We start from the raw sequence: 23334 nt of genomic DNA on the forward strand, positions 1-23334 counted from the left end.
AAGAGAACTCATCTGCAGTTCTGGATCCCTCTGGACCAGCACAGGCAACTTTACCCATGACAGGCCAGGGCTAAAATGTGGGCACAGGTGCATCTTCCCCACTGGAGTGTGTATGGTGTGAGACCAGGGATACTTTACTCTTCTCTCCATATTTCGAGGACCTACGGCAGGGCCTAGCATATTCTAGGAACCCAAAGAGTATTTACTGGATGGATGGATAAATCCATCCTTTGGCAGTTTGGTGAGAGATCCTTGATAAACACAGGAAAAAAATGTTATTTGAGGAAGAAGCCAAGGACAGAGGTTGATGAAAATAAAGTTGCCTGGGCTGACAGAAAAGAAGTATGACAAGAAGGAAGTCAAGGAAAACCCCATTCCACGTAGAAAGTACTGTCAATGGAGGGACCTGGGAAGGCGGATTAAAGACCTTTCTTGTACAGCTGGCGCCAGGTTGAGCAAGGACCTTCCTAGCCAGCAGTTTTCCAACTGGCAGGTTTGTTTAAAATGTTCTTTCTCTGTCTCACGCCTTAAAGTTCTGATTCATCTGGCCTGAGTGAGACCCAGGGGTCTGCTTTAACTAGGACCAGGACTGGCTCCATAATTTGCAGGGCCCAGTACAAAATGGAGTTGTTCAAAAGCATGAAGAATTTCAAGATGGCAAGAGTAGAGCATTAAACTGAGCCCAGGACCCTTCTAAGCTAAGCACAGGGTGTGACATAGGTCACACATCCTTGAAGCTGGCCCAGACTAGGTCTTAGATGATTCTAAAATAGACTGTCCCTAGACTACTCTTAAGAAACTCTGGCCTAGACTTGACAAGTTAAGGATGACTTTTCAGATTTGAAAAAAAAAAAAAGTGCAACTGAAGATTCTAGAGGATGACCCAATTAAGTACCTAGAGGTCCCCACTCATGGAATCCCGCAGCTCATGGGCTAGAAAGGATCCCTATGGACTTCCCCCCTTGAGGGCACTCTGCTTCTAGAAAGGAATCTCCAGGAAAGCGGCTGCTCCTTGCTGGAGCCTCACCTCCTGGCAGTTCTGGAGGAAGTTCTGTAGCTCCAGGTTGTCTCTCAGGAGGACAGAGGCCTCCTCGGCCTTCTCATTGTTCTTCCTGTGCCTGGAAAGGAAGCCAAAGGCATAGGTTCAATAGTGCTGAGCTTGGGGTCCTTGTGTGGCACCACTACCCCTCTGTGGCTCTGGGGGCCTCGTGGCCCTGGGGCCCGGGAGTACCTGTCCTCAATCAGCTGCACCTTCTCCTTGATCTTGTCTGAGTACAGGTTTCCCTCAGCTACCAGCTTGTTTCCAGAGTCCACAGGACTCAAGACCTTATCCCGGTTGTTCTCCATAGACCCCAAGAAATCCTCAAACTTCCGGATCCCAGCCTCTGCAGCTTCCAGGGAGTCTGGGGGCTCCAAGTGAGCCAGAGTGTATTCCTGTTGGAGCAAGTTTCCAGACAAGGCATGAAGACACATGGAGGAGGTGATGAGCACACCTACCAAGTGGGAGCACAACGTGCAGCCACACAGGCCACAGTCTGAATGAGCCCCCTGAATGAGCAGGGAGGAGGTGCTACTCCCCAGGTCTTGCCCCCACTCCTACCCCAGGGGCACCAATAAACAGTGTGCCTAAAGCCACATGGAAGACTAACCACCCAGGGCAAAATGCGCTTCTCTAGCCTCTGATAGACCCAGGAACAAGGCATAGGGCTGGAAAAGGCACCTAATGAGAAACAAAGATTTCCCCCATGAGTGAATACAGAGTACAAGACAAGAGTCATGTGGTCCCTGAGCCTTTCAGCACATTTGTGGACTCACCACAAGAGCTACTGCCCTGAGAGACCCGCCTGTCCCAGCCCTGAATGCCTCTCTACCTGGTTGCTGAGGATGGCTTCGGCCTGCTTGGCATCTTTCTGGAACTCCTGGAAGCCAAGGCACTGAGCGAGGGTGTGGCTGCGGCTCTCCCACATCCTGCCCAGGGCATCCCAGCCAGTATCCAGGCCTTCTAGCCGCTGGCCCAGAAGCAGATACTCTGGGTCCGTCTGGCCGTGGATCACTTTCTCCCCAGACTCCTTAACACGCTGGTAGCTGTCTTGGTGCCCATCAATCTCATCCTTGATACCTGCATGCTGCTGCAGGAGCTGCTCGGCCTCTGGGAGGGATTCGGGCATGTCCTCGGAGGCCACAGCCTTCTGGGTGATGGAAAGCCAGGCCTGGAAGTCATCCAGATCCTGTAGGAAGGCCTGCAGCTGGCTGACTTCCCCCAGCAAGTCCTCCTGGCCCCGCAGGGCTTGCTGCAGGCCCTGCCACAGCTCCTCCAAGTGTTTTTGCCGCTGACCAATGTCCTCCTTCTGCTCAGGGTGCGAGTCCATCAGCTGCTGGGACTCACGCTCCAGGGCATCCACACGGGCCTGGATGGCAGCCACGTCACGCTCCAGCCCTGACAACTTTCGCTGGATGGCGATGACACCTGCCAGGTCCCGCCCCAGGTCTTTTGTGGACTCCACTACCTTTGTCTTGTCCGTGATCCACTTGCTGGTCTCCTCACAATCCACGCAGTAGTTGTGCACTCGGAGGGCTGAGTCCACAGCCTCCCGCCGCTTTGACACCAGGGTCTGGAATGCCTGCCACCTGCCGGATGGGGACACAGCCCGGAGGAGAGAGACACCTTCTCCCTTAACTCTTCCCATAGGAGATCCTGACCCCTTCCCACATTTCTTGCAAATCTCCCCGCACAGACTTTGTATGATGAAAAGAAAAACAAAATCTACCTAACAAAGCGTGGGTGAGCAAAATTCACTTATCCAATTTTAACTCAAGACATATATCACTGTCAATCAGATCTTTTGATCAGCAGGGGGTAATTAGTGATGTGATTCCAACCATAAGTAAAGGAACATGAAAGCAAAGGCTATGCATGTAGTTGGATTTCAGGCAAATATACAATTTCCCCAGAGTTTATGAAATATCAAAATAATTAAAAGGCTCACATTAACTTCAAGAATGCTTCAGGACATAGGGTCGCCAGCTGCCCTAGAGGAACCATGTAAACGCCCAAGGCCACATGCAAAGTCTCCTAGGGCCTGAAAAAGATCACCTTGGATCTAAGAGAAAAGATGCCCTGGTGAAAAAGAAGATGAATAAGAGGAGAGGGAAGAAGAGAATGAGGAGGAATAAGCTGTGATGATAATTTAAAAGACTAACATAATCTTAACCTTCGAGCACAGTGTTGCTATGAAACACGGAAATGTGCTAAGGTCTGGTGGATGCCTGGGGGCCTGGGGTCAGTCTGCAGTACACAATAAACCTCTTTCAAAGAGCTGCCCATCAGCCGGGCCAGACCACTAGGGACACTACCCTTGGGCCTAGGTTCACTCATTCTGCATCACTGTAATACGCAGGCTGAATGCTCATTCTCTAATTGAACCCATCTTTCTTGAACACCCACAGGGGTATAAGGCATTTTGTTGGCCTCTGGGAGAATACAGACATAATTAGGCCTTGCCCTGTGGGGTGTATGATTTAGAGAAATATTCAGACAAGCTCACAAATAACATAGCATAAAGTTTCATGTACACAGCACCTACCAGGCAGAGAGGAGGACTAAGGGAGCTGGAAGGAGCAACGGGGTGACAGTCGCTCACGTGACCTCCACACAACCCATCACTGGACACAAAGCCCCAGTCAGTGAACACACCCCCAGTGCCTCCACTGGAGTGACCAATTAAAGGATGGGACCAAGTCTCTCATTCATCTTTGTCCCCTGCCTCTGGGGATGGAAGCCGAGGGACTAGCAGATGGACTAGGCAGAGGGCGCTGTTGTGCATTCCCAAGGTGTGACAACAGCAGCCAGTGTGATTTGAAAGGTCGGCAGAGAGATGTAAGAGACAGGCTGGGAGAGACCAGGGATACGAGGGAGGACAGACGGCCTGCAGATTTCTCGGCTCCCATCCTAGACCATGAAGACCCCGTGCTCTGGGAATTCTGTGCCTGTCTGGCACACAGATGGTGCTCTGAGGCTGGGAAATCAAGGGGTTTTCTCCACGTTTGTTTGAAACCCCTGGAATCGACAGGGAAGTGTTCCTGGGAGAGGGTCTCGCTGTGTGCCCGGGCAAGAGGCGCCATAGTGATTTTCCAGGCCTTTCCTGGAGCGGCCCCGCTGTAGCCATTGGGTGGAGGCCACACAAAGATGCACTGGAGTTTGGGTCTAGTGTGCTTCCGAAACCTACACTTGCCCCTGCCACTGCACTGTCTTTGAGATGCAGGAAGTTGATAGAGCCACTCTAGTTAGCACTGGTCAGGCGACATCGAGAGTTCAGGTTTGGTCCTGGGCCAGGTTTTTCTTCAACTGGAATATGCAGATGAAAGATGATCACACATTCATCAAGTGTTTGAATGACTCACACAGAAGCTTGGCAGAAAAATTTTAGTTTTTTCCCAGTTCACTCATGTACTAAGCATTTATCAAGCAACTCTCAGGTGCCTTGTGGCATACACTGATCTAGGTACTAGGGATATGGAAAGAACTATGCAGGCTGGGTGCAGTGGCTCACACCTGTCAATCACAGCAATTTGGGAAGCTGAGGCTGGATGATCACTTGAGCCCAGGAGTTCAGGACCAGCCTAGGCAATATAGTGAGACCTCATCTCTACAAAAAAACAAAAAATTAGCTGGGTATAGTAGTGTGCATCTGTAGCACTAGTTACTCAGGAGACTGAGGTGGGAGAATCACTTGAGCCTGGGAGGCTGAGGCTGCAGTGAGCCAAAATTGCACCACTGCACTCCAGCCTGGGCAATAGAGTGAGATTCTGTCTCTATAAAAAATTAATTAATTAATTAATAAAGAATAATGCAAAGTCCTTGCTTTCATTCAAGTAGTTAGAGACATAAACAAGTCTATAATCCATCAAGTGGTGATAAGTGCAAAGAAAAAAATAAAAGAAGGTAACAATATAGAGGCCAAAGGGGTCAGCGAGAGGAAGGATGTGCTGCTTTCAATGGGGTGGTCAGTGGGGGTCACACCAATAAGCTGACATTTGAGCTGAGACCTGAATAAAAAGAGTAAGCCAAGGGCAAAGCTAGGAAAGTAATATTCCAAACAGGAGGAACCTCAAAAATGTGTTTGGTGTGCAAAGCCCTTGGGCAATGTAAATAGACACAGGTCTTCATTTGCTTACATAGTCTAGTAGGAAAGTCCTTGGGGACAAAAATAATTAGAATATAAGATAGGATGTGAAGCTCAAAACCAGTACAAAGGAGGAAAAGATGGCTTTTCATCTGGAAAACTGGAAAGCAAGTGACTTGGACTGGCCCAGGCAGAGACAGGATTTGGAGTAATGTAGAGGTAGGGAGAATGCAACCTGAGGAAAAGCACCGCAGAGGCACAAGACGACTCTGGGGGTGGAGGTGTAGAATGGGCATTGTTCTGAAAAATAACTGAAGAGCTATACACGGAAGAGGAACCAGGGTAAGTCTGATCTCTCTCAAGGGCAGAGCCAGAAGCAATAGGTACACATTTCAAGGAGGCAGATTTCCACTCAATGGAAGAGCAAATTTTTTAACCAAAAAGAGTTGCCCAAAAATGAGACAGGCTGCAGGGTGAGGGAGTGAGTTCCCTATCGCTGGCTAGACTGGGTGACTTCTCAGGTCCCTTTCAACTCTCAAATTTAATCTAATTTCATGCCTCAGGTTTTTTTCTCACTTAAGGATGGCAGGTACCTGGATATTTATCACTTGGGGATGGGGCCTGTTTTAGGGGTCTGTAAAGATCAACATTCTCAGACTATAGTTCATTGTTGAGCTGATGAGTTCTTCCTCTCAGGAAGTTTCTCTGGTTTAGACCTGCTCTACTTTCCTCAATTATGCAGCAATTGCAATAATCTCTACCACCTCCTGCCCACCAACACACACAAACTCATGACCTACAAGGCAAAAGAAGAGGGAAGAGGTATTCTCTTCCTTTGTAAAACATCAGATTGACAAAGGAATCTCCTGAACCACACTCTCCAGCTTGGGCTGCTAAGACAATCATCCCATTCTAGTGGCTCTAAAGAATTCTGGTCATCGCTGCCTCCCCTTAACCCCCCAGTGAAGTCTCCACTGTGCTGATCCCTTTCTTTACAATGGAGTCTTCTCCAGGCCCACCTCCCAGATTGCCTCAGGCACAGCAAGGCTCTACTGTGGGGCACAAGTGTGGGGAAGGGGCCAGGGTAGTGGGGAGGTGGTGAACACGTGGCATTGCATGTGCAGGGCCCAGGGTAAAGACAGGGAATGCAGGCGTTTGCTGTGTCCTCAAAGATCCTCTAGGAACTCGTGGGCAATTTCACCCCACACTGAAAGCACCCCCTCTCTAAAGGCTCCTCGGGGCCTGTTTTTTGTTCTGGCCACAAAGCTTGCTTAAGGCTCCCTGCTAATTCTCCTCTTAATTCAAGCCAGCCTCATTATCAATACTGCATTTGGCACAGGCTGGAGCATTTTTTTATGGACAGTACTTAAGAGCTCTCAGAAAGCAATTTTCTCTGCCCAAGAATGTCCGGGGAAATATAGCATGAGAAGCATATGGCCTGATTCTGAGTTTGGGCACACTTGGGACGTGCCCTCCATCACACACACACACCCCTGCCCTCCCCAGGCACAGCATTCGAGCCTCCCAGGACTCGTTTCTCTCCCTCCCTGGGCTGTTCACACCTCGACCATTCCTCCTTGCTGCTACAACTCCAGTACTACTGGGAAGGAACCATGGCTGAGACAGACAGGAATGTTGGTGGGGGGGCGGTGGCTCATGCCTGTAATCCCAGCACTTTGGGAGGCCCAGGTGGGCAGATCGCTTGAGGCCAGGAATGACAGCAGCCTGGCCAACGTGGTGAAACCCCGTCTCTACTAAAAATACAAAAACTAGCCAGGCATGGTACTGCGCGCCTGTAATCCCAGCTACTTGGGAGGCTGAGGCACACGAATAGCTTGAACCTGGGAGGTGGAAGTTGCAGTGAGCCGAGATCACACCACTGCACTCCAGCCTGGGTAAAAGAGGGAGGCTCTGTCTCAAAAACAAACAAACAAACAAAAACAAAAAAACAGGAATGTTGAGGGTACAGAAGTGTTGGTGCATAGTAGGTGGCCTAAATTTTGGGCCTGGCCCCCAGAAGTGTGTCAGATGTCGAGAGACAATGCTCCCCGCCCCATGCCCTACCCACACCCCACCTGGTGTTTAGATGGTCCTGGTACTGCTTCACCTCCCCACTGCGTGGGTGGCCACTCTCTACCAAGCTGTCGGCAGCGAGGTTCACACCATCAATCTGAGTCATCAAAGTCTTCATCTCCTGGTCCAGGATGTCGAACCTGATAGGGGCAGAGGGAAATGAGGATGAGTGAGGCAGCAGCAGACACTTCCTTGCCAGTGGCACCTCCAGTCTCCAGAACATGTAGCTCTTGCTTTCTCCTTCCACTGCCTAAACCGTTTGTTCAGGTGAGGCAGGAGGAAGAAGACAGATATGCTGGCCCTCCTTTCTGGTTCGTGGGTTTGATTTTGTGAGTTAGCACTGCCTGGAACAGGCCTTGAGAGAGTCAGTTACTTCCTACACAGGCTTCTGGCTCAACAGAGACATATGAAGGGGGGGGAGGGCTGAAGAGAGGTTACTGTATATTTGTGTGGGGGATGTCAATTGTCACAAGGGCCACCTTCCAGGCCTCCACTATTCTGGCTGTTGCTTTTGGACTCTGAGTCCAATGCCTTGACATCTTGATCCGAAAGCTACCCTTTCCAGTCAGGTGCTCCATTCCTGGGTAAGATAAGGAAAAGCTGTTGGGGTGGTGGTTGGGGGGAATTTGTGGTTCTGAAGGCCGATCCTTCAAGGGTAAGAGCCCAGGATTCTCCAGCATCAGTGCAGCACCACCTTGGCACTGCTCCAGAGAGTGGCCTCTCCTCCTCCTGACTCCCTGAATTCTGTGCTTCGGCTGTGGAGATGCCTCACAGACTGGGGCGTGCCTCACCATCTGGGGTACTGATGAAATCAGAACACCAGGGGTGAAAGTGGCCTTGCAGACAGGGGGTTTGCAAACTCTCTCTGTGGCCCCTCAGAGTCCCCTGGCTTAGGGACTGCCACGAAAGGCTAGAGCTGGCAGAGTCCTGGCCTCTCAACCTCCTTCTCCAGAGTAGCTCCATTTTTCCTCTGTGTGACCTAGGGGTTCCATACACAATTCATCTGAGCAAAGACTGCTATCGCTGAAAAGTAACTGAATAACTGGACTAGAGAAATTCCCTTTGTTTGAGGAACGCAAGGCCCCAGTGGGTGAAGTACTCCAGACCACAGAGCCAGAATAGAACTTGTGACTCCCAATGCCTGGACTTTGCAACAAAGGGCATCCCAGGGCCTCTCAAAGAGACCTTTGCTGATCCAGAGACTATTACCAAACTAGGTGGGAGATGGTGCCCAGACCTGGGTGCAGGGAGGTGAGGAAAAGATGAGTTAACTCTGACCTGTGCTGTACCACCTCCAGGTCCTCCAGGGTGTCTGGCATTTCCATCTCGGCCAGCCACTTCTCCTTCTCGCCCATCCACAGCTCGCAGGCATCTGTCTCCCCAAACACCGTGTACAGGTCCAGGGCTTCCTGCAGCCTCTGTTGACGCAGGTCTGCCTGGGCCACCACCTGTTGGTAGAGCTCCCGCAGGGCCTGCAGCCGATGGGTCACGTCTGGGGAATCCTGAAACTCTTCGGGGAATCCCTGGGCCTGCTGCTCCAGATGCTCCATCACCCCACGGCTCTCCTCCAGCTCCTCCAGGAAGTCCTTGTGCTTTTTCCCCAGGGCCCGCGTGGCCCCTTCGTCCTGCCCTACATCTTCACCAGAGAGCAGCCGGTGGGCATCTTGCAGCCAAACCTTCAGGTCATCCGCATCGCCCTGGAACTGGAAAAAGTTCTCAGCATCCTGGAGGTTCTTCTTGCGGAAGGCAGCCAGCTCCTTCAGCTGGTCCCACTGAGCCGACACCTCCTTGATGCGGGCCTCGATCTGCGGGTGCCCAAACTGCTTGCGCGCAACCATGCCATGAGCCTCCTGGAAGATCTGCTCCAGGTGGGCATCCAGCCCACGGAGCTCGTCCTCAAAAGCCTTGTGCTTGCGCTGTAGGATGAGCACACTGGTCAGGTCTTTGCCACAGTCCAGGGAAGAATAGATCTGCTCCTTCTCCTTGATCCAGCTCTCGGCCTCATTCATCTCCCAGAAGAACTTCCAGAGTCGTTTAGACTGCTCCAGTTGGGCCTTCCGCCCAGCTGCCATGTTGCTCAGCTCCTCAAAGCACTGCTCCAGGTGGCTGATGCGGTCCTGGATGACCTGGGGGTCACAAGGCTGGTACCCTGGAAGAAATAGGGGGAAGGAGGACAAAGTGGGGAATGGGCTTCATTTATGGGCACGCTTCAGATAAGCTGCCAGGTTGGAACTACACAAACCTGAAGCTGCCATGACACTGGGGCTTTGGGGTGGGGTGCAGGGGGGTCCCAGTTGCTCAGAGGGCAGACAGATTCTTTATAATTATTTCCCACTGAACTTCAGGGTTAAGGAAGATAAAAAGTGGGGTTAGTTCTTAATAGAAATGTACAACATAAAATTATTTTTTAAATTAATTTAAAAAATTTTTCAAGGTCATTCTTGAAAGAGGCAGTGAGGTCTCTTATTTAAAACAAGAATCTGGAAACCTAAATTGTCTCAGCCATGACTTGAACTAGCAAGGAGAATGAAGGACAGATGATGGCTCCTTGGTGATTATAGGTTATGGAAGCAGTGGTCGGCTCTCTAGAGAGTTTGACTGTCCCTCAAGCTTCTTTCTCGGACCATTATTTGATGAAAGAAACAGAACTTTAAAGTTGGTTCCAGGAGATTTATCCAAGTTGGGGTGTTAGGCCAGAGGATGAGGCTCTGGCATCAGAAGCCTTAACAGGGGAGACAGACTTGGTCTCACCTTTCCCCTCAGTGAACTTCAGGGTGGCTGCAGTGATGGCCTTCACTTTGTCCCCTTGGATGGCAATGTCAGCTTCCATCAACTTGTGCTTCTGTAGCAGGTCTTCAACCTCCAACAAGTGCTTCCCAAACTCGGCAGACAAGAGGTGAGCCTGGCAAAGAGAACAGCAGAAAGGAAATGAGGAGAAATGAAGAGACCTACACATTAGGAGAAGAGACCCCTGCAAAGGGCATGTCCCTGGTGTCTGAGCAAGGGTGAGCCTAATACAGCCAGAAAAGGGCTGCTGCTGATGATGGAAGAAGCTCCAGAGGGGGAGTGTCTACTGGGGGTGCCCATCAGCATCATCCATGGAACATCTTACAGATGCTCAAGGCCCACACTCATCTACTGCATCGATCTCAGGGTTGGGGCCTGGCCATGTGTATTTTCACAAAGCTCCAGGGGCAGTCTGATGTGTGTCCTCAGCTGAGACTCACTACGGCAGAGAGAGAGGAGAGGTTGCCCTTACGCTGGGAGGTCTGGATTCTAACCAGAGTCAAATTGTAATTACTAAGAGCCTGATTCTCCAGGTTCCTGATTAATGTATGTCTCTTCAAGGCCCTGCAGGTTGGCACCGGTGCTGCCACAAACCCAAGATTTCTCAATCACCAGGGTACCATGGACCTGGGCTGGTATCACCTGCTGGAACAGAGTGGACCAAGAGGCACAGAGGCAAGTGCAGCTAGACACTGCTGCCTCAGTTTCTCTATTTTGACTCAGATATATGACTGGCTGGGAGGTGTCTAAGGAAGCCTATGCTAACTGCAGGGCCCCTGAGACCCAACGTGAGTGCTGCAGGGCATGGCAGGAGGTGGCCCCCAGGGCCCACCTTGATCTCATCCATCCAGTCAATGCTGTGCAGCATGTCCTGGAAGAGCTTCTGCAGTGCCAGGGTGGTCTCAAGCCTCTGGCGCCGGGACCGCAGCAGCTCCTGCAGGTAGCTCCACAGGCGCAGGATATTGTCCTTGCGGGCCGTGATGCGCTTCTGGTCATGGTAGTTCTCCTTCTCCAGCTCCTGAGCCAGGTCCTCCAGGGCTCTCACCCGCTCCTCGTAGGCAGCCGTGTCAGTCTCGATGGCCTCGTGCTTCTTCTTGGCAGCCTCCACAGCTGCCAGGTCATACCCGAAGTTATCCTGCCCCACGGGAGAAAAACAGGCAGCTCAGTGAGACACTCCGGGGCTCATCCCCAAATGCAGGGAAAGGGCGGGTCCCTTCAGAACCAGTGCTAGATGGGAAAGCACATTCCCAAGAACTTCGCCTTCCTTTCGCAGCTGTCTTATCAGACCCAAATTCCAAAAAGTAATGTCTTACAAGAGCCTCTAAGAGAAGTTCATGGTTTGTTGTTTTTTTTTTTTTTAGATGGAGTTTCACTCTTGTTTGCCCAGGCTGGAGTGCAATGGCACGATCACAGCTCACCGCACCTCCACCTCCCAGGTTCAAGCAATTCTCCTGCCTCAGCCTCCCTAATAGCTGGGATTATAGGCATGTGCCACCACACCCGGCCAATTTTGTATTTTTAGTAGAGACGGGGGTTCTCCATGTTGGTCAGGCTGGTCTCGAACTCCCGACCTCAGGTGATCCGCCCGCCTCTGCCTCCCAAAGTGCTGGGATTACAGGCGTGAGCCACCGCGCCCGGCGACAAGTTCGTGATTTTACTCCCTGTGCCACCCGTGTGGGAGATGCAGCCTGTGTGTTACTAATGGAGCCCCTTGGTGGCCTGCTGGCATTCCCCACCCTGCCTTGAGTGGACTTGTTGGATTTGGGGCAGGAAGGGGCTGCTTCTCACTCAGAAACCATGCACCAGCAAACAGATGGTTTATTCACACGCTCTCTGGGGTGCGCATACACTCTCCAGTGCTCTCAGAATACTCGTTGCCCCTTTTTGGAAAGAATCTAATTTGATTCCAAGTTTTAAGTGAGAGGGAACAGGTGCTCTGATGAAGAATCAGCCCTGGGGTCCATTCTTAGCTAGAATTATGTCACAGCACCAGAGGCCAGAGTCCAAAAGGCATGCCCAACACAGACAAGGTGCAGTCTGTGATTTTACCAGATCCCCCAAGAACCACGATTTAACATCAACTCAAACCCCAGCTGTAGATGACGCTACAAGCCCACAAAAGACAACTTCAGCAGCCAGTTCCAGACTCCAAGGCTCTTTCCTAAAAATGAGATTTAATAAATCCTGGAGAGCTCCTCCCCAGATGCAAATCTTGATCCACCAGATCATGGGGGAGCTGGGATGCAAGGCACAAGGAGAGGCTGTGAGAAGCCAGCTTGGACTCCAGCCCGGCCAAAAGCTGGGGGCTCTGAAGAATGTCCCCTCTCCTGTCACCCAAAGCATGTCCCTCATTACCTGGGCCACGAGGCGCTGGTTTTCATTGAGCCAGGTCTCTCTCATTGCAGCCTTCCGGTCAAAGCGCCGGGCCAGTTGCTCTAGCTTCTCCTGCCGAATGAGCTCATTTCTCAGGGCCAGCTCCCGCCGATACTCAGCTTCCTCCAGGCTTTCCCAGGCCTGCACAAAGGGTGGAATGAGAATTCTTGGGGTACAGGAGAAACGCCTCAGTTTGGGGGCTCCACCTCTTTAACCCAACACTGAGTGATTTCTGGAATTGAGGTACAACCTGATGCTCTTGGGTGACGTGGTAACAGATTAAAGATCACTAAAAGCCTTTTGGCTTTCATGTCTGGACGCATGAAAGATTCAGAGGGCACTGCTCATGAGTCTCACTTCCCTCTTCCCCTAAACCTGCCTCAGACTTTTGGCCCAAAATAATGTTTTTCACTTCTCTGAATGCTCAGTAAGTTCTTTTTTTTTTTTTTTTTTTTGAGACAGAGTCTCACTCTGTTGCCCAGGCTGGAGTGCAGTGGCACAATCTCAGCTCTCCACAAGCTCCGCCTCCCGGGTTCACACCATTCTCCTGCCTCAGCCTCCCGAGTAGATGGGACTACAGGTGCCCGCCACCATGCCCGGCTAAATTTTTTGTATTTTTAGTAGAGACGGGGTTTCACCATGTTAGCCAGGATGGTCTCGAGCTCCTGACCTCGTGATCCGCCTGCCTCGGCTTCCAAAAGTGTTGGGATTACAGGCTTAAGCCACTGTGCCTGGCTATGCTCAGTAAGTTCTTATTGACTAATGGCTACCTCCGTTCAATATGAACTGCCAGGTGGTGGTAAGCCTCCAAACCTCTGAAATGTCATAGGCATTTTCCTTTGGTTATAAGTAGTAAATATTCCATCTTCAAAGACAAACTCAAGGTTCTACAGAGGACAGGCTATAAAACTGACTCCAAAAAAAATGGACTAGGAGGCTGGGTGTGGTGGCTCACATGTGTAATCTCAGCACTTTGGGAGGCCAAGATGGAAGGATTGTTTGAGCCCAGTTCAAAACCAGCCTAGGCAACATTGCCAGATTCTGTCTCTATAAAAAATACAAAATTTAGCTGGGTGTGGTGGTGCACGCCTGTGGTCCCACCTACTGAGGCTGAGGTGGGAGCTGCACTTGAGCCCGGGAGGGTGAGGCTGCAGTGAGCTGTGATTGTGCCACTGCACTGCCACCTGGGTGGAAGAGTGAGACCCTGTCTCCAAAAAAAAAAGGACTCAGGGACTCAGGGCATCTGAACAGGGGGATTAAAGGAGGGTGGAGGAGTAGAGTCTGACCCCTCAGAACCAGGTTCAGATAACTCCCCCAAATAGTCAACATGTGGATTAATAACACCAAAGAAAGTGGCTTGGTTTAATCTGGTCCAATGACCATTCACTGTGTCCTTATCAGGAATTCAATCAATCCACCATCAATGCATAATGGAAAATGCTGTGGTACCCTGTTGATGTCAGACACTAGTTTCCCATCGTGGGGTGTGTACACTTTCTGATTGTTGGCTCTCATCCGGGACTGGATGGTAAAAAGTAGAACTTCTAGATTCCCCTTCTCTTGAAACCTGTCAAGAAAACAGAGGTAGGAAGACTGGTATTAATCTCATATCTCATGGCCAATTTTTTTTGCTGAAGTCAATATGGAACTGTGGCATCTTGAAGCTTAGATAGCAAAGCATATTTCCCTTAAAAACACAGAAAAACTAAAGAGAATCTATAGGTCTGCTTACCTGTTAAAACATCTATCCTTCTCACCAACTAAGATCTAATAGGGGTTTGGGTCTTTACAATATAAACCAAAGGAAACACAATGGCCACCATAGCATTTATCATTTGCTTCTACATGGGAAGCTGAGGTATTCTGGTAATTCCTGTAAATATCAAGTTTTACTGATCAATACAAAAAAACAAAAAAAACAAAAAACAAAAAAAACAAAAAAACCCTTCTCTGTTCTGCAAGTGATGAGGGCTTCTTATTAGCTCTCTGGTCAGTTTCTTATTGAGTGAGTCAATAAAACCCCAGAAGCAGCATTTTCCGTGGGAGAGCATACTACACTGAAAAAAGCTTTCACCCAGGTCCTAATGAGCCAGATCTCCTGGCAAGTCCTACAGGCCAGATGCTTCCCAGAAGGCAGGAAAGGCTGGGCTCTGAGAGGATTGTAGGTGTAGGAGACAAGAATTGGCAGCAGGATTGCTGTCTAGCATGTGGGGTACAGGCTGCAGGCATCAGGTACTTCCACATTTCTGCATGTACCCAAGTGTCCCCCCATTTCTGCATCCTTGACCTGGCAGTCAAGGATCAGCTATATGCAATGTCCCCACCCTGAGCCCAGTCTAATGGATCTCAGTGCTCACAGGCACTTAAGAGAACTGTGGCCATGAAGCACTGTCTACACAGCCAAGAGAGAACACCCCTGTGTGCAGTGGCTGGTAGACTCATAGGGGATGCTAACTGTATTGGATTTAGGGCTTCAGAAATGGGTTGGTGTCAGACCAGAAACCAGATACTTGTTTATAGTATATCCTAGAGTCAGCATTTCACCTTTCCCCATTTCAGAGTCACGAATGGAGAGTGTGGAGGGTGGGGGGGGAATAGCAGAGCAGAAGGTACCACCAATGAGCTAGAAGCCTGTTTCAAAGGAGCTGGACAAGCTAATGGCAGATAAGCTGGAACGCCCTGTGTGTATGTGTGCATGTTTGTGTGTGTGTGCGTGTGCACATGTGTGGTTGTACATATGTATGTGCGTTTGCACATGTGGTTGTGTGTGCATATGTATGTGCATGGGTGCATAGTTGTGTGTGCACGCACAAATGCATGTATAGTTATGTGTATATGTATGAGTGCACGGTTGTGTGTGTATGGTTGTGTATGCATGCATGTTCATGGGTGCACAGTTGTGTGTATGGATGGTTGTGTGTACGCAGGTATGCATGCGTGTGCACGGTTGTTTGCATGCACATGTGTGTAAGCATATGCACACACGCTCTGCACGCACTAGGGTAGGGCAGAGTTCCTGAGAAGCAGGCTAAGTGCTCTGTTGCTGAGCAGTGACAGATGGGAGAGGAAAAGAAGGATGAACTTGATGATCCATAAGACCCCATGCAGAGAGCTCAGGGGCTGAGAGCACAGAGGTCATCTCATCAGAAAACAAGCCCACAGCTCAGTGGCAGACCAGAGAGGAGCTTTTCAGCCTGGATTATTCAAAGAGACTCAGAAGCCTATGATTTCCTTCCTGCTCCTCCTCAGGGATCTGGGAGGAACCACTGTCTTTGGTCGTGAGTCGAGGTTTCTCATCAATGCTGGTTTCCTCTAAGCTGGTGGCTTGGGAGGAGAGTGGTGAAGAGGGGCGCGAGGCAGGGGATACATGTGCAGCTCTCTAATCTTGAGCGTGTGCCTCGTAGATGTACTTCATAAGGCCCAGGACCTGGCTCTACCTTTTGGTGGTCAGTTTCCCAGCCACTGAGGACCACCCTCCCGTGTTCCAAGGCCCTTACTTGGGTGGCTTCTCCACAGTGCGGTAGGTGCTGAAGGCCTGCAGCTGCTGCTGGACGCCCGTCAGTGAGTTGGCAAACTTGCGGCTGTTCAGAACAGTGATGGTCTGCTCGATCCAGGTGAGCAGGTCCGAGGCTAGCCCGCTGTACTTTTCAATCATCTTCTCAGTCTCAATGGCATGGTCAATAACCTAAGGAATCACCTTCTTACTTATTCTCATCAGAAGGGCAATGCCACCATTGAGGATACCAATGAGGACCACCATCAAGGTGCCCTGAAATGGGGCTCCCACCTCCTAAGCCCCGGAGTGCTCTAGGCTGGGTTTGTTCCCTGAGCCCAAGACTGTTGGTAGGGCAGCAGGAGTGGACGGGAAGTGGGTGAAGCCCTCCTCTTGCCAATCGGCAGCGAGCTGGCCTGTTAGGGATTGGGAGCAGCTCCCCTCCCCAGTGCGAGAGAAGATTGGTAAGCTTGCTGTGCCAGGATGCCAGCCACTTGGGGGCCGGGGTTTTGTTTATTTTTAAATGTTCATGAGGAGTCAAGGGCTGCCAGCCATTGTCTTTACTAAACACGAGGCACAGAGATGAATGAGAAATGGTACCTATCCTTTAGGAGCTAAGGATCTATCTAGCAGAGGAGAGGAATCTGGCATGAGGGTCTCTACCGATGGGTGAGTTTCTGGTATACTGTGGGCGCCTAAGAGGTCGGCGATCACAATAAACAAACCACATAAAAGCCTGGAGGGTTCCTGTAGGGATGTTCATGAGATATGCATCTCAGGTGGACCAGGTGGACGCCAGGCACAGAGCAGCCGCCTGTGGTACCTTTCAGGACAGACCATCAACCTGCTTTGGAATTCAGCTCAGGAGCCATCAGTGCTGCCAAGGGCAGCTTTAGAGGAAGTTAGGGGGTAGGGGAGCTGTACTCTTCACCCTTTCTTAGGTTGGAAAGGGGGCTACTCTGTGTGGATCTGGCAGACAGGGGAAGGGTGACACCTTGGTTCCAAAACAGCTTGTACCTTGCCGACACGCTTGCCCTCCACTGCCAGCACCTTCATCTTGGAGAAGTAGTGGTAAAACGCCACCACATAGGTGATGATGGATTTCTCATCAGGGTTTTCCGTAAAGACATCTGTTAGGGAAAGGGTGTACTCTCAGGACCAAACTGGAAGCCAGGAAAGTCAGGCTTAGAGGATTTATCCCTCATTCCTCCAGTTTGAAGTTCAGCTACAGGCACAAGGTGACAACCAACAGAGCAAGAATGGAAGAATGTGATGAAATCCATTTTAGAACCACAAATTACAAAAGAAGAAAAGAAGAAAGATCCAAAGTCCATCTCCAAACAGACCAGGCAGGCATGGGAACCAGCATGGAGCAGAGAAGCAGGCCCAGAGCAGAGCCTGGCCCGGCCACTGCCCCTCCCTGTGCCCACAGCTTGCCCAGCACCTGGGCCGGCCTACAGAAGTCCTGTGGCTGAGCTCCTCTAGCACAGCGAGTGCATCCCTCATTGCTGCAGCAAAGCTGGCAGGGGTGGGTGTGGCTCACCTTCGGGGTCGAGGAGCGGGATGATGCCCAGCTGGCGCTCAGCCACATCAAATGCGTGCTCCAGGTTGTGCCGGGCATTGGAGTCCTTCAGCTTATCAAAGTCGATCAGGTCGGGCCTGGGGACAAAGCTGGACTGTGAAAAGGGAGTGGCCACAGCATCCCCACCAGCAGGGCAGCCCTAGCATGAAGCAGACACTGTGCAGAGGCAGGGAGTTGGTCGGGCAAGAGGAGTGAAAGGAAGAGACGGGAGCAGAGGAGAGGGGGCAGGTGTGAGCCTTGGCACATGAGGGAAGTGGGTGGCAGACACGCTGCAATTTAAGGAAAGTGGGGGTGCTGTGGAGTGCTGAAGGGGAGAGGAGAAGGAACAGCGGAGGTCACATTTCTGTGACTCCATGTTAAGTGCAATGTGTCCAAATATTCCCAGGGAGGCTGTCTCAGTCAGTCCCCATGGCTGTCCCCTCCCTCTTACCGGTGCTTATGTATCAGGGCATTAAAGGCCAAGCCATCCTTCCAGCTGGAGGTAAAGTTGGTGACATTGACATGAGGGTAGCTGCATCCAAGAGAAACAGTAAGAGCTAAGAATTAGATTTTTCGTAGTCCCAAACAAGTGTACAAACTGAGGGCCAATATACTAGGAAAGAAATGGAACTGTCCTTTCTTGAGCCAGGTCACCAAGTGGGGGCAGCAGCTAAGCCACACACACAGGCTCCCCCATCAGATGTGAACACCACACAGACCCCCCAGTCTGCCTGCAGGCAGCTTTGGAAGAGAATCCTGTATTCCCGGCCTCAAAGAATCAGCTCAGCACAGACTTCGCATCCATTACAGGCCGGCGGCTGTAGTTCTGGATGATGATATCTAGTGTCCCTCTGGGGATGGCAGTGCTTGTGGGGAGCAAGGGGCTGGTGGGGGATGTGCTGACAGCTGGTTCCCAGGGCATACCCTGCCGTCTTCATCTGACACCACAACAGCAACGCATCCTTGGCTGTTTCACGACCTTCCTGAGTTGGGACAACAATGTCCTGAATCTGAAGGTAGGAGAACAAGAGAGATTTGACGAGAATTCGCATCTGGATCTGTGCCTTCCTGCTGTCCCTGGGAGGCTCCCTCCCTCATCCCTCTGCTGTAGCTGCCAGCCCCACAGCAACACCACACCCTGAGGCCCTGGGCCCCAGCAGCCTGTTTCCCTGCCTCTGTCAGCCAAAATGGCGCAGGGATGAGACAGCTGTAATTGGATAACTCTAATAGAATGTGGAGAATCAGTGACGAGATGCCCCGATTCCTCCTCTGGACGTGCAATGCCCCTTGAGGCTGTGGAACAACATGAATGCTGGTGAGTACTGCACTTTCATTAGCAGCTCCTCTTGCCTTTCCATTCTCCCCAACTCTGCTGCTATTGTTGTTCAATTTTACGCATCCATGGAGAGTGAGATCGGACATCCAGGACCACTTGGTTGAGGTCTTTAGTCCGCGAGTTGTATGCTGTCTTCTTTCTCCTGCCCTCACCTCCTCGGGCAAGGTTCTTTCTGTCCCCCTGTTTTCCTCCCCTTCCCCTTTCTAAATTTCCTTACAAATTATCTGGACTTTGAATTTCAGGGTGAGAAGAGAAAAGTTTCTAACTGGAAAATATACACACGGATCCTCTATACAATTTTTGCAATTTCTGAATCTAATTATTTCAAAAACCAAGAAGTTACATATGTAGGGGGAGGAGGCTAAAAAGCTAATCTTCCAGCCAGATATCAACCCAGCTACCAATTGATTTCTATATTCTCCTTGAAAAGACTATACTACTGAGTGAGCAGCTCCCCCTCAGCTTCAACGATTTGGGGTGATACAAGCACTGTCCCACATGGCAGATTTACAGACTCTCCGAATGTGCGCTAACATCCCCACTCTGTTCACCATTTTAGAAGATTCCCAGGCCCTGTGCAGCCTTGAGTGCTCCCTCGACTTCCTCTGCCCCCCAGGAACCTACCTGGAAGCGGAGGATGATGGTCCAGATGAGGCCCAGGACCAGGCGGTGGTTGCCGTCTACAACGTCATGGGAGCCCATGTTCTCCAGGTGCACACGCTGCTCCTTGAGGAACTGGAGAGCCTTGTCCACGTTCTCCAGGCAGTGGATGCGCATCTTCCCCTTGGTGGGCTTTGGCTGGGGGACAGCAGTGGCCCCCGTGGGCATGGAGGAACTGCACAGTCATCCCAGAGGCTGCAGCCTGGACCAGCTCCTGTCATAAGCACCCACCCTCCACCCTCTTGGCCAAACTCCAAGTCCCATGGTCATTCATTGACACTATTCAGTGCTTTACTTTCAGCAGAGATTCCCTCCAACAAGCACCCAGAGATCGGCAACCAGGCTGCATCAGTGCCCTTCCAGGGCTGAACAAAGCCCTCTGAGTGGGCGATAAATGGCATTTGCATAAGATAGCATAACATATGGTTAACTGATCACTTACTATGTGCCAGGCACAGTTCTAAGAACTGTTTACTGCCAGTCAGTGTTAAGAGTGACTTTTAGGTTGGTGATTGATAATGGGTTCATCCCTGCCAATCAACCTTCACCTCTCCCCTGATGATAACTGCATCATCTGATGGGTTCCCCATGGTAACTCTCTCTAGTGGAATTTCAATGCAGGTTGAGAGGTAGAACTTCAGCACGGAGTTGAAAAGGCATTTCATTCAAGCCTTTTCATTCAGACTCTGAGGATCTCAGAATAACTTCATCAGGTACAGGTATCGTTGCCCTCATTTTACACATGGGGGAAATGGAGGAAAAGAGGGTCCTGCCTGACAGGCCCAAGGACACAAAGCTTACTCTGTGCTGAGCAAAACATAAACCTTCACCTACTTCTCCTTTGGGGTCAACAGTATTGCTGGCGGCTTACAACTGAGACAGCCTCTAATAAATTTCCACTTGCAAGGGTGGTAAAACACAGCAAAATGGCTTCCACACTTTCCTCTTGGTTCCAAGAGAGACGCATCTTAGCCCAATGGGCAGACTGAGGGCCAGGCCATCACAGGCCAGCTACAGATGCCCAGAGCCCAGTGTGAAAGTCAGGAGCTCTGCATGGCTTCTGGGAGAAGCATGAAGGGGTGGGAGTGGTCAGAGGAGGCAAGAAGTTCTGGGAAGAATTCAGAGAACCCAGTCAGCCACATGGATGCTTCCCATTCTAAGTATTAGAGCCTCCCAAAGGAGCAGAGAGAAAACTGGGAAGGCCATGAGAACTTGAGATACCCCCAAACCATGCCTTTGCTGAAGAGGGGCCGATGGCAGCAGCCCCGGGGCCCACGGAAGGGACTTTACCAGCATCTCTCCAGAGAGCACCTCCAGCAGCTTGATGAGCATGCGCCCATCCCGCAGGTCCTTGTAGAGATCGGTGATGCGGCAGGACACTCGAGCCAGGTGCGAGTTCACCCATTTTGTGAAGGTCTTTTTCTGAACAACTTCCCGCTCATCTAGGCGGAGAGAAGAACCTTGGTGAGGTGCCTGAGGTTGGCAGGGTCCATGTGACATGGGGCCAAGGGGTTTTACCTTAAGCCCCATGCTTGCCAGAAGAGGTCGATGTATTCATTCCACTCCCTTCCTGGGAGCATTTGCCATCAAGATGTAGCAATACCGGTCCACAAGCCACCAGAACAGAGGCAGTAAGGAGATCACTCCCACTGCCATCATATTCTATGCACAGTATCAGGACACTCCTAATTCAGCATCTGTTTCCCTGTATCAGTCAGACTACTCTGTACTGTTGTGCCACTGAATTCAGATTTCAATGCCAGGATTACCCATCCACCCATCAAACATTCCCTCTGCCTAGAATGCTCTCTCTGAGCCCCTCCACTCCGCCCCACCTCCTTCACTTAACACTAATTCATCCTTTAAGAGCCGGTGTAAATGGCACTTGGGTTGCGTCTCCCCTCCTGTGCCCCGCTCCCTGCATTTACATTTCCTTCTCTCTCCTGGATGCTCCCTGAGCCCAGGGAAATCTGTCTTGGTCACCTGTCTGTCTCCAGTGTCTGGAACCTGGCACACCATCAGTACTCCATAGCTGTATTGTGGCTGTCTGTACAAACATTGATTCTGTTCCTATTATGTGGCAGCACTGTGCTAGGCCTGAGGACGCACAGAGGTAAAACAAATTTCCTGCCCTCAAGGAGTTCCTGGTAGGGGGAGGAAAATGATGAGCAAGGGAACAGGATATGTAGCATGTGTGATTCATGTGGGGGTAAGGATAGTGAAGGTTTGGGCTGAGGGCTGTCCGTGGCATTATGCTGTCTTTCTCACCCCTGGGAAGGTGACATGACATCCCCACCCTAAATCAGCATCAGCCCAAGCCAAGCCCCTGGCCCATGCTGTACCAGATCAGGTGGGGTACTTCTTAATGCCTCTGTACAAATAATGCTGGTGGTCTGTCCAAGTGAGGCATGAGCATTACCTGGGGAAGCTTGGACAAGATGCTAGAGACAGGACAGAAGACTGGGATGGCACAAAATAAAGGGAAAAGGATAGGGGAGGAGAGAGGGAGAAAAAAAAGAAAAGTAGCAGAAAAGAAGAAAAACAAGTAAGATAGAATTGAAGGTGAGAAGAGAGGAGTGAGCCCTCTCTGGATTTATGAACAGTTTGGTGGCAATTGGCTTCTGGGCACTTAGGTTTGAAGATTCAGGGCAGGAGGTGACTTGGCAGTGAGGCTGGGCCTGGAGGTTGTGGAGGATCCCTGGGGAGGGTACATGGCTGGGTGGGGGAGATCACAGCCAGGACGCACCTGGAGTGGCCTAGCCAGGAGCGGTGTCCGCGCGGTAGAAGCAGGCTGTGTGCTCAACTGAGCCTCAGCCGTGAAAGGGCTGGCTTTTTAAATTATTAAATATCTGATTCAACAATAACAAAAAGAGGAGCTCAGCCAGTTCTGCCTCAAGGGTAGAATCCTGGCAGTTCCTGAGGCTTGCTGCATCAGATGTCTTCCTGTTTCATGGCTATTTTGGTATTAGGAACTCAGACCCTTGATTCTTCTGTGTACCCATAGAGCAAATGTTTACCATACAACCGTCAGGTGCCAGGCCCTGGGTGGCAGTGGGGAACTCAAGGACAAGACCGACGGTCCCCATCCTTGAGGCAGACAGAGTCTATTATAAATATGACGAGGGCTTGAGTCATACATGAAGAATTCTACAGCAGCCATCTAAATAAGACTTCCAAGAAGAGGAAAAGTACTACTACTGACTGTGTGAATCCTAAATACATGTAGAATTTAAACGGCACTCATTTTTTCGGGGCCTCTGTGCAAAGTTTCAGCGAGAAAACTCCCCTTACCCTTTTGTCAGCAGCAAATTAAACCACTTTCCTGATTTTAAATGCTGCTTCAGCAAAATGTAACTAAACGGGGTTTGATGCCATACTGGACGGAAAGCAATGACATTTATTCTGGGGCATTTTTAGATTCAATAGAGCCAGCCACAGTCCCACAGTTCTTTCCCTAGAAACCAGATCTATTCTTTAAGTAGCTAGCCCTTCAGGTCAGGTGCGGAGCCTCTGACTAAGGGGGGTAAAAATGTTAGCCCCTTTAGATGTAGGTGTCCCCCAAAGTGAAAGTATTGCTTCCTCCTTCTCCTGTCGTTAAGAATGCAAACAATTCATTACCTGGGTGCTGAGACCTATTTATCTGTGCTTGGCAAAGGGTAAGGGAGTGCCTCTAGCTGGGAACATGGATTAATTCTAGGCCACTGGGCTGGTGCATTTATTAGTGCAGAAGTATCCGAAAGCACCCTTGGATCTCCCCAGTTTTCACCACATGAATGATGCCCCCTGGACCCTCAAACATGGGAGCCTCAGGTTTTGAGCACAGGCAGGTGGCCTCCTAGCTGCCTTTTATTTGAAGGCTGGAGTGAAATCACCCAGAATCCCCAGAGCCCCAAAACGCTTTGCAATGTTGAGACACGGAAATATTTCG

General features: G+C 50.7%; 1 protein-coding gene across 4 annotated transcripts in view; it reads right to left on the reverse strand.

Annotated features, from left to right (window-relative positions):
- The window catches only part of SPTB (spectrin beta, erythrocytic), a 137615-nt gene that overhangs the window by 39229 nt on the left and 75052 nt on the right, over positions 1–23334 (reverse strand). For all 4 annotated transcript variants that reach the window (XM_015143891.3, XM_077941135.1, XM_077941136.1 and 1 more), the window contains 16 exons: positions 20697–20848; positions 19371–19544; positions 18335–18420; positions 17862–17942; positions 17393–17508; positions 16867–16979; positions 15854–16041; positions 13806–13923; positions 12339–12497; positions 10816–11118; positions 9948–10098; positions 8475–9345; positions 7199–7336; positions 1872–2628; positions 1232–1434; positions 1028–1118 (listed from right to left, as the gene is read on the reverse strand). In XM_015143891.3, the coding sequence (XP_014999377.3) occupies positions 1028–1118; positions 1232–1434; positions 1872–2628; positions 7199–7336; positions 8475–9345; positions 9948–10098; positions 10816–11118; positions 12339–12497; positions 13806–13923; positions 15854–16041; positions 16867–16979; positions 17393–17508; positions 17862–17942; positions 18335–18420; positions 19371–19544; positions 20697–20848 (3701 nt within the window). The remainder of the gene's footprint in view (positions 1–1027; positions 1119–1231; positions 1435–1871; positions 2629–7198; positions 7337–8474; positions 9346–9947; positions 10099–10815; positions 11119–12338; positions 12498–13805; positions 13924–15853; positions 16042–16866; positions 16980–17392; positions 17509–17861; positions 17943–18334; positions 18421–19370; positions 19545–20696; positions 20849–23334) is intronic.

This window comes from Macaca mulatta, chromosome 7, assembly GCF_049350105.2.
Source record: "Macaca mulatta isolate MMU2019108-1 chromosome 7, T2T-MMU8v2.0, whole genome shotgun sequence".
In the NCBI taxonomy this organism is placed as follows: Eukaryota; Metazoa; Chordata; class Mammalia; order Primates; family Cercopithecidae; genus Macaca; species Macaca mulatta.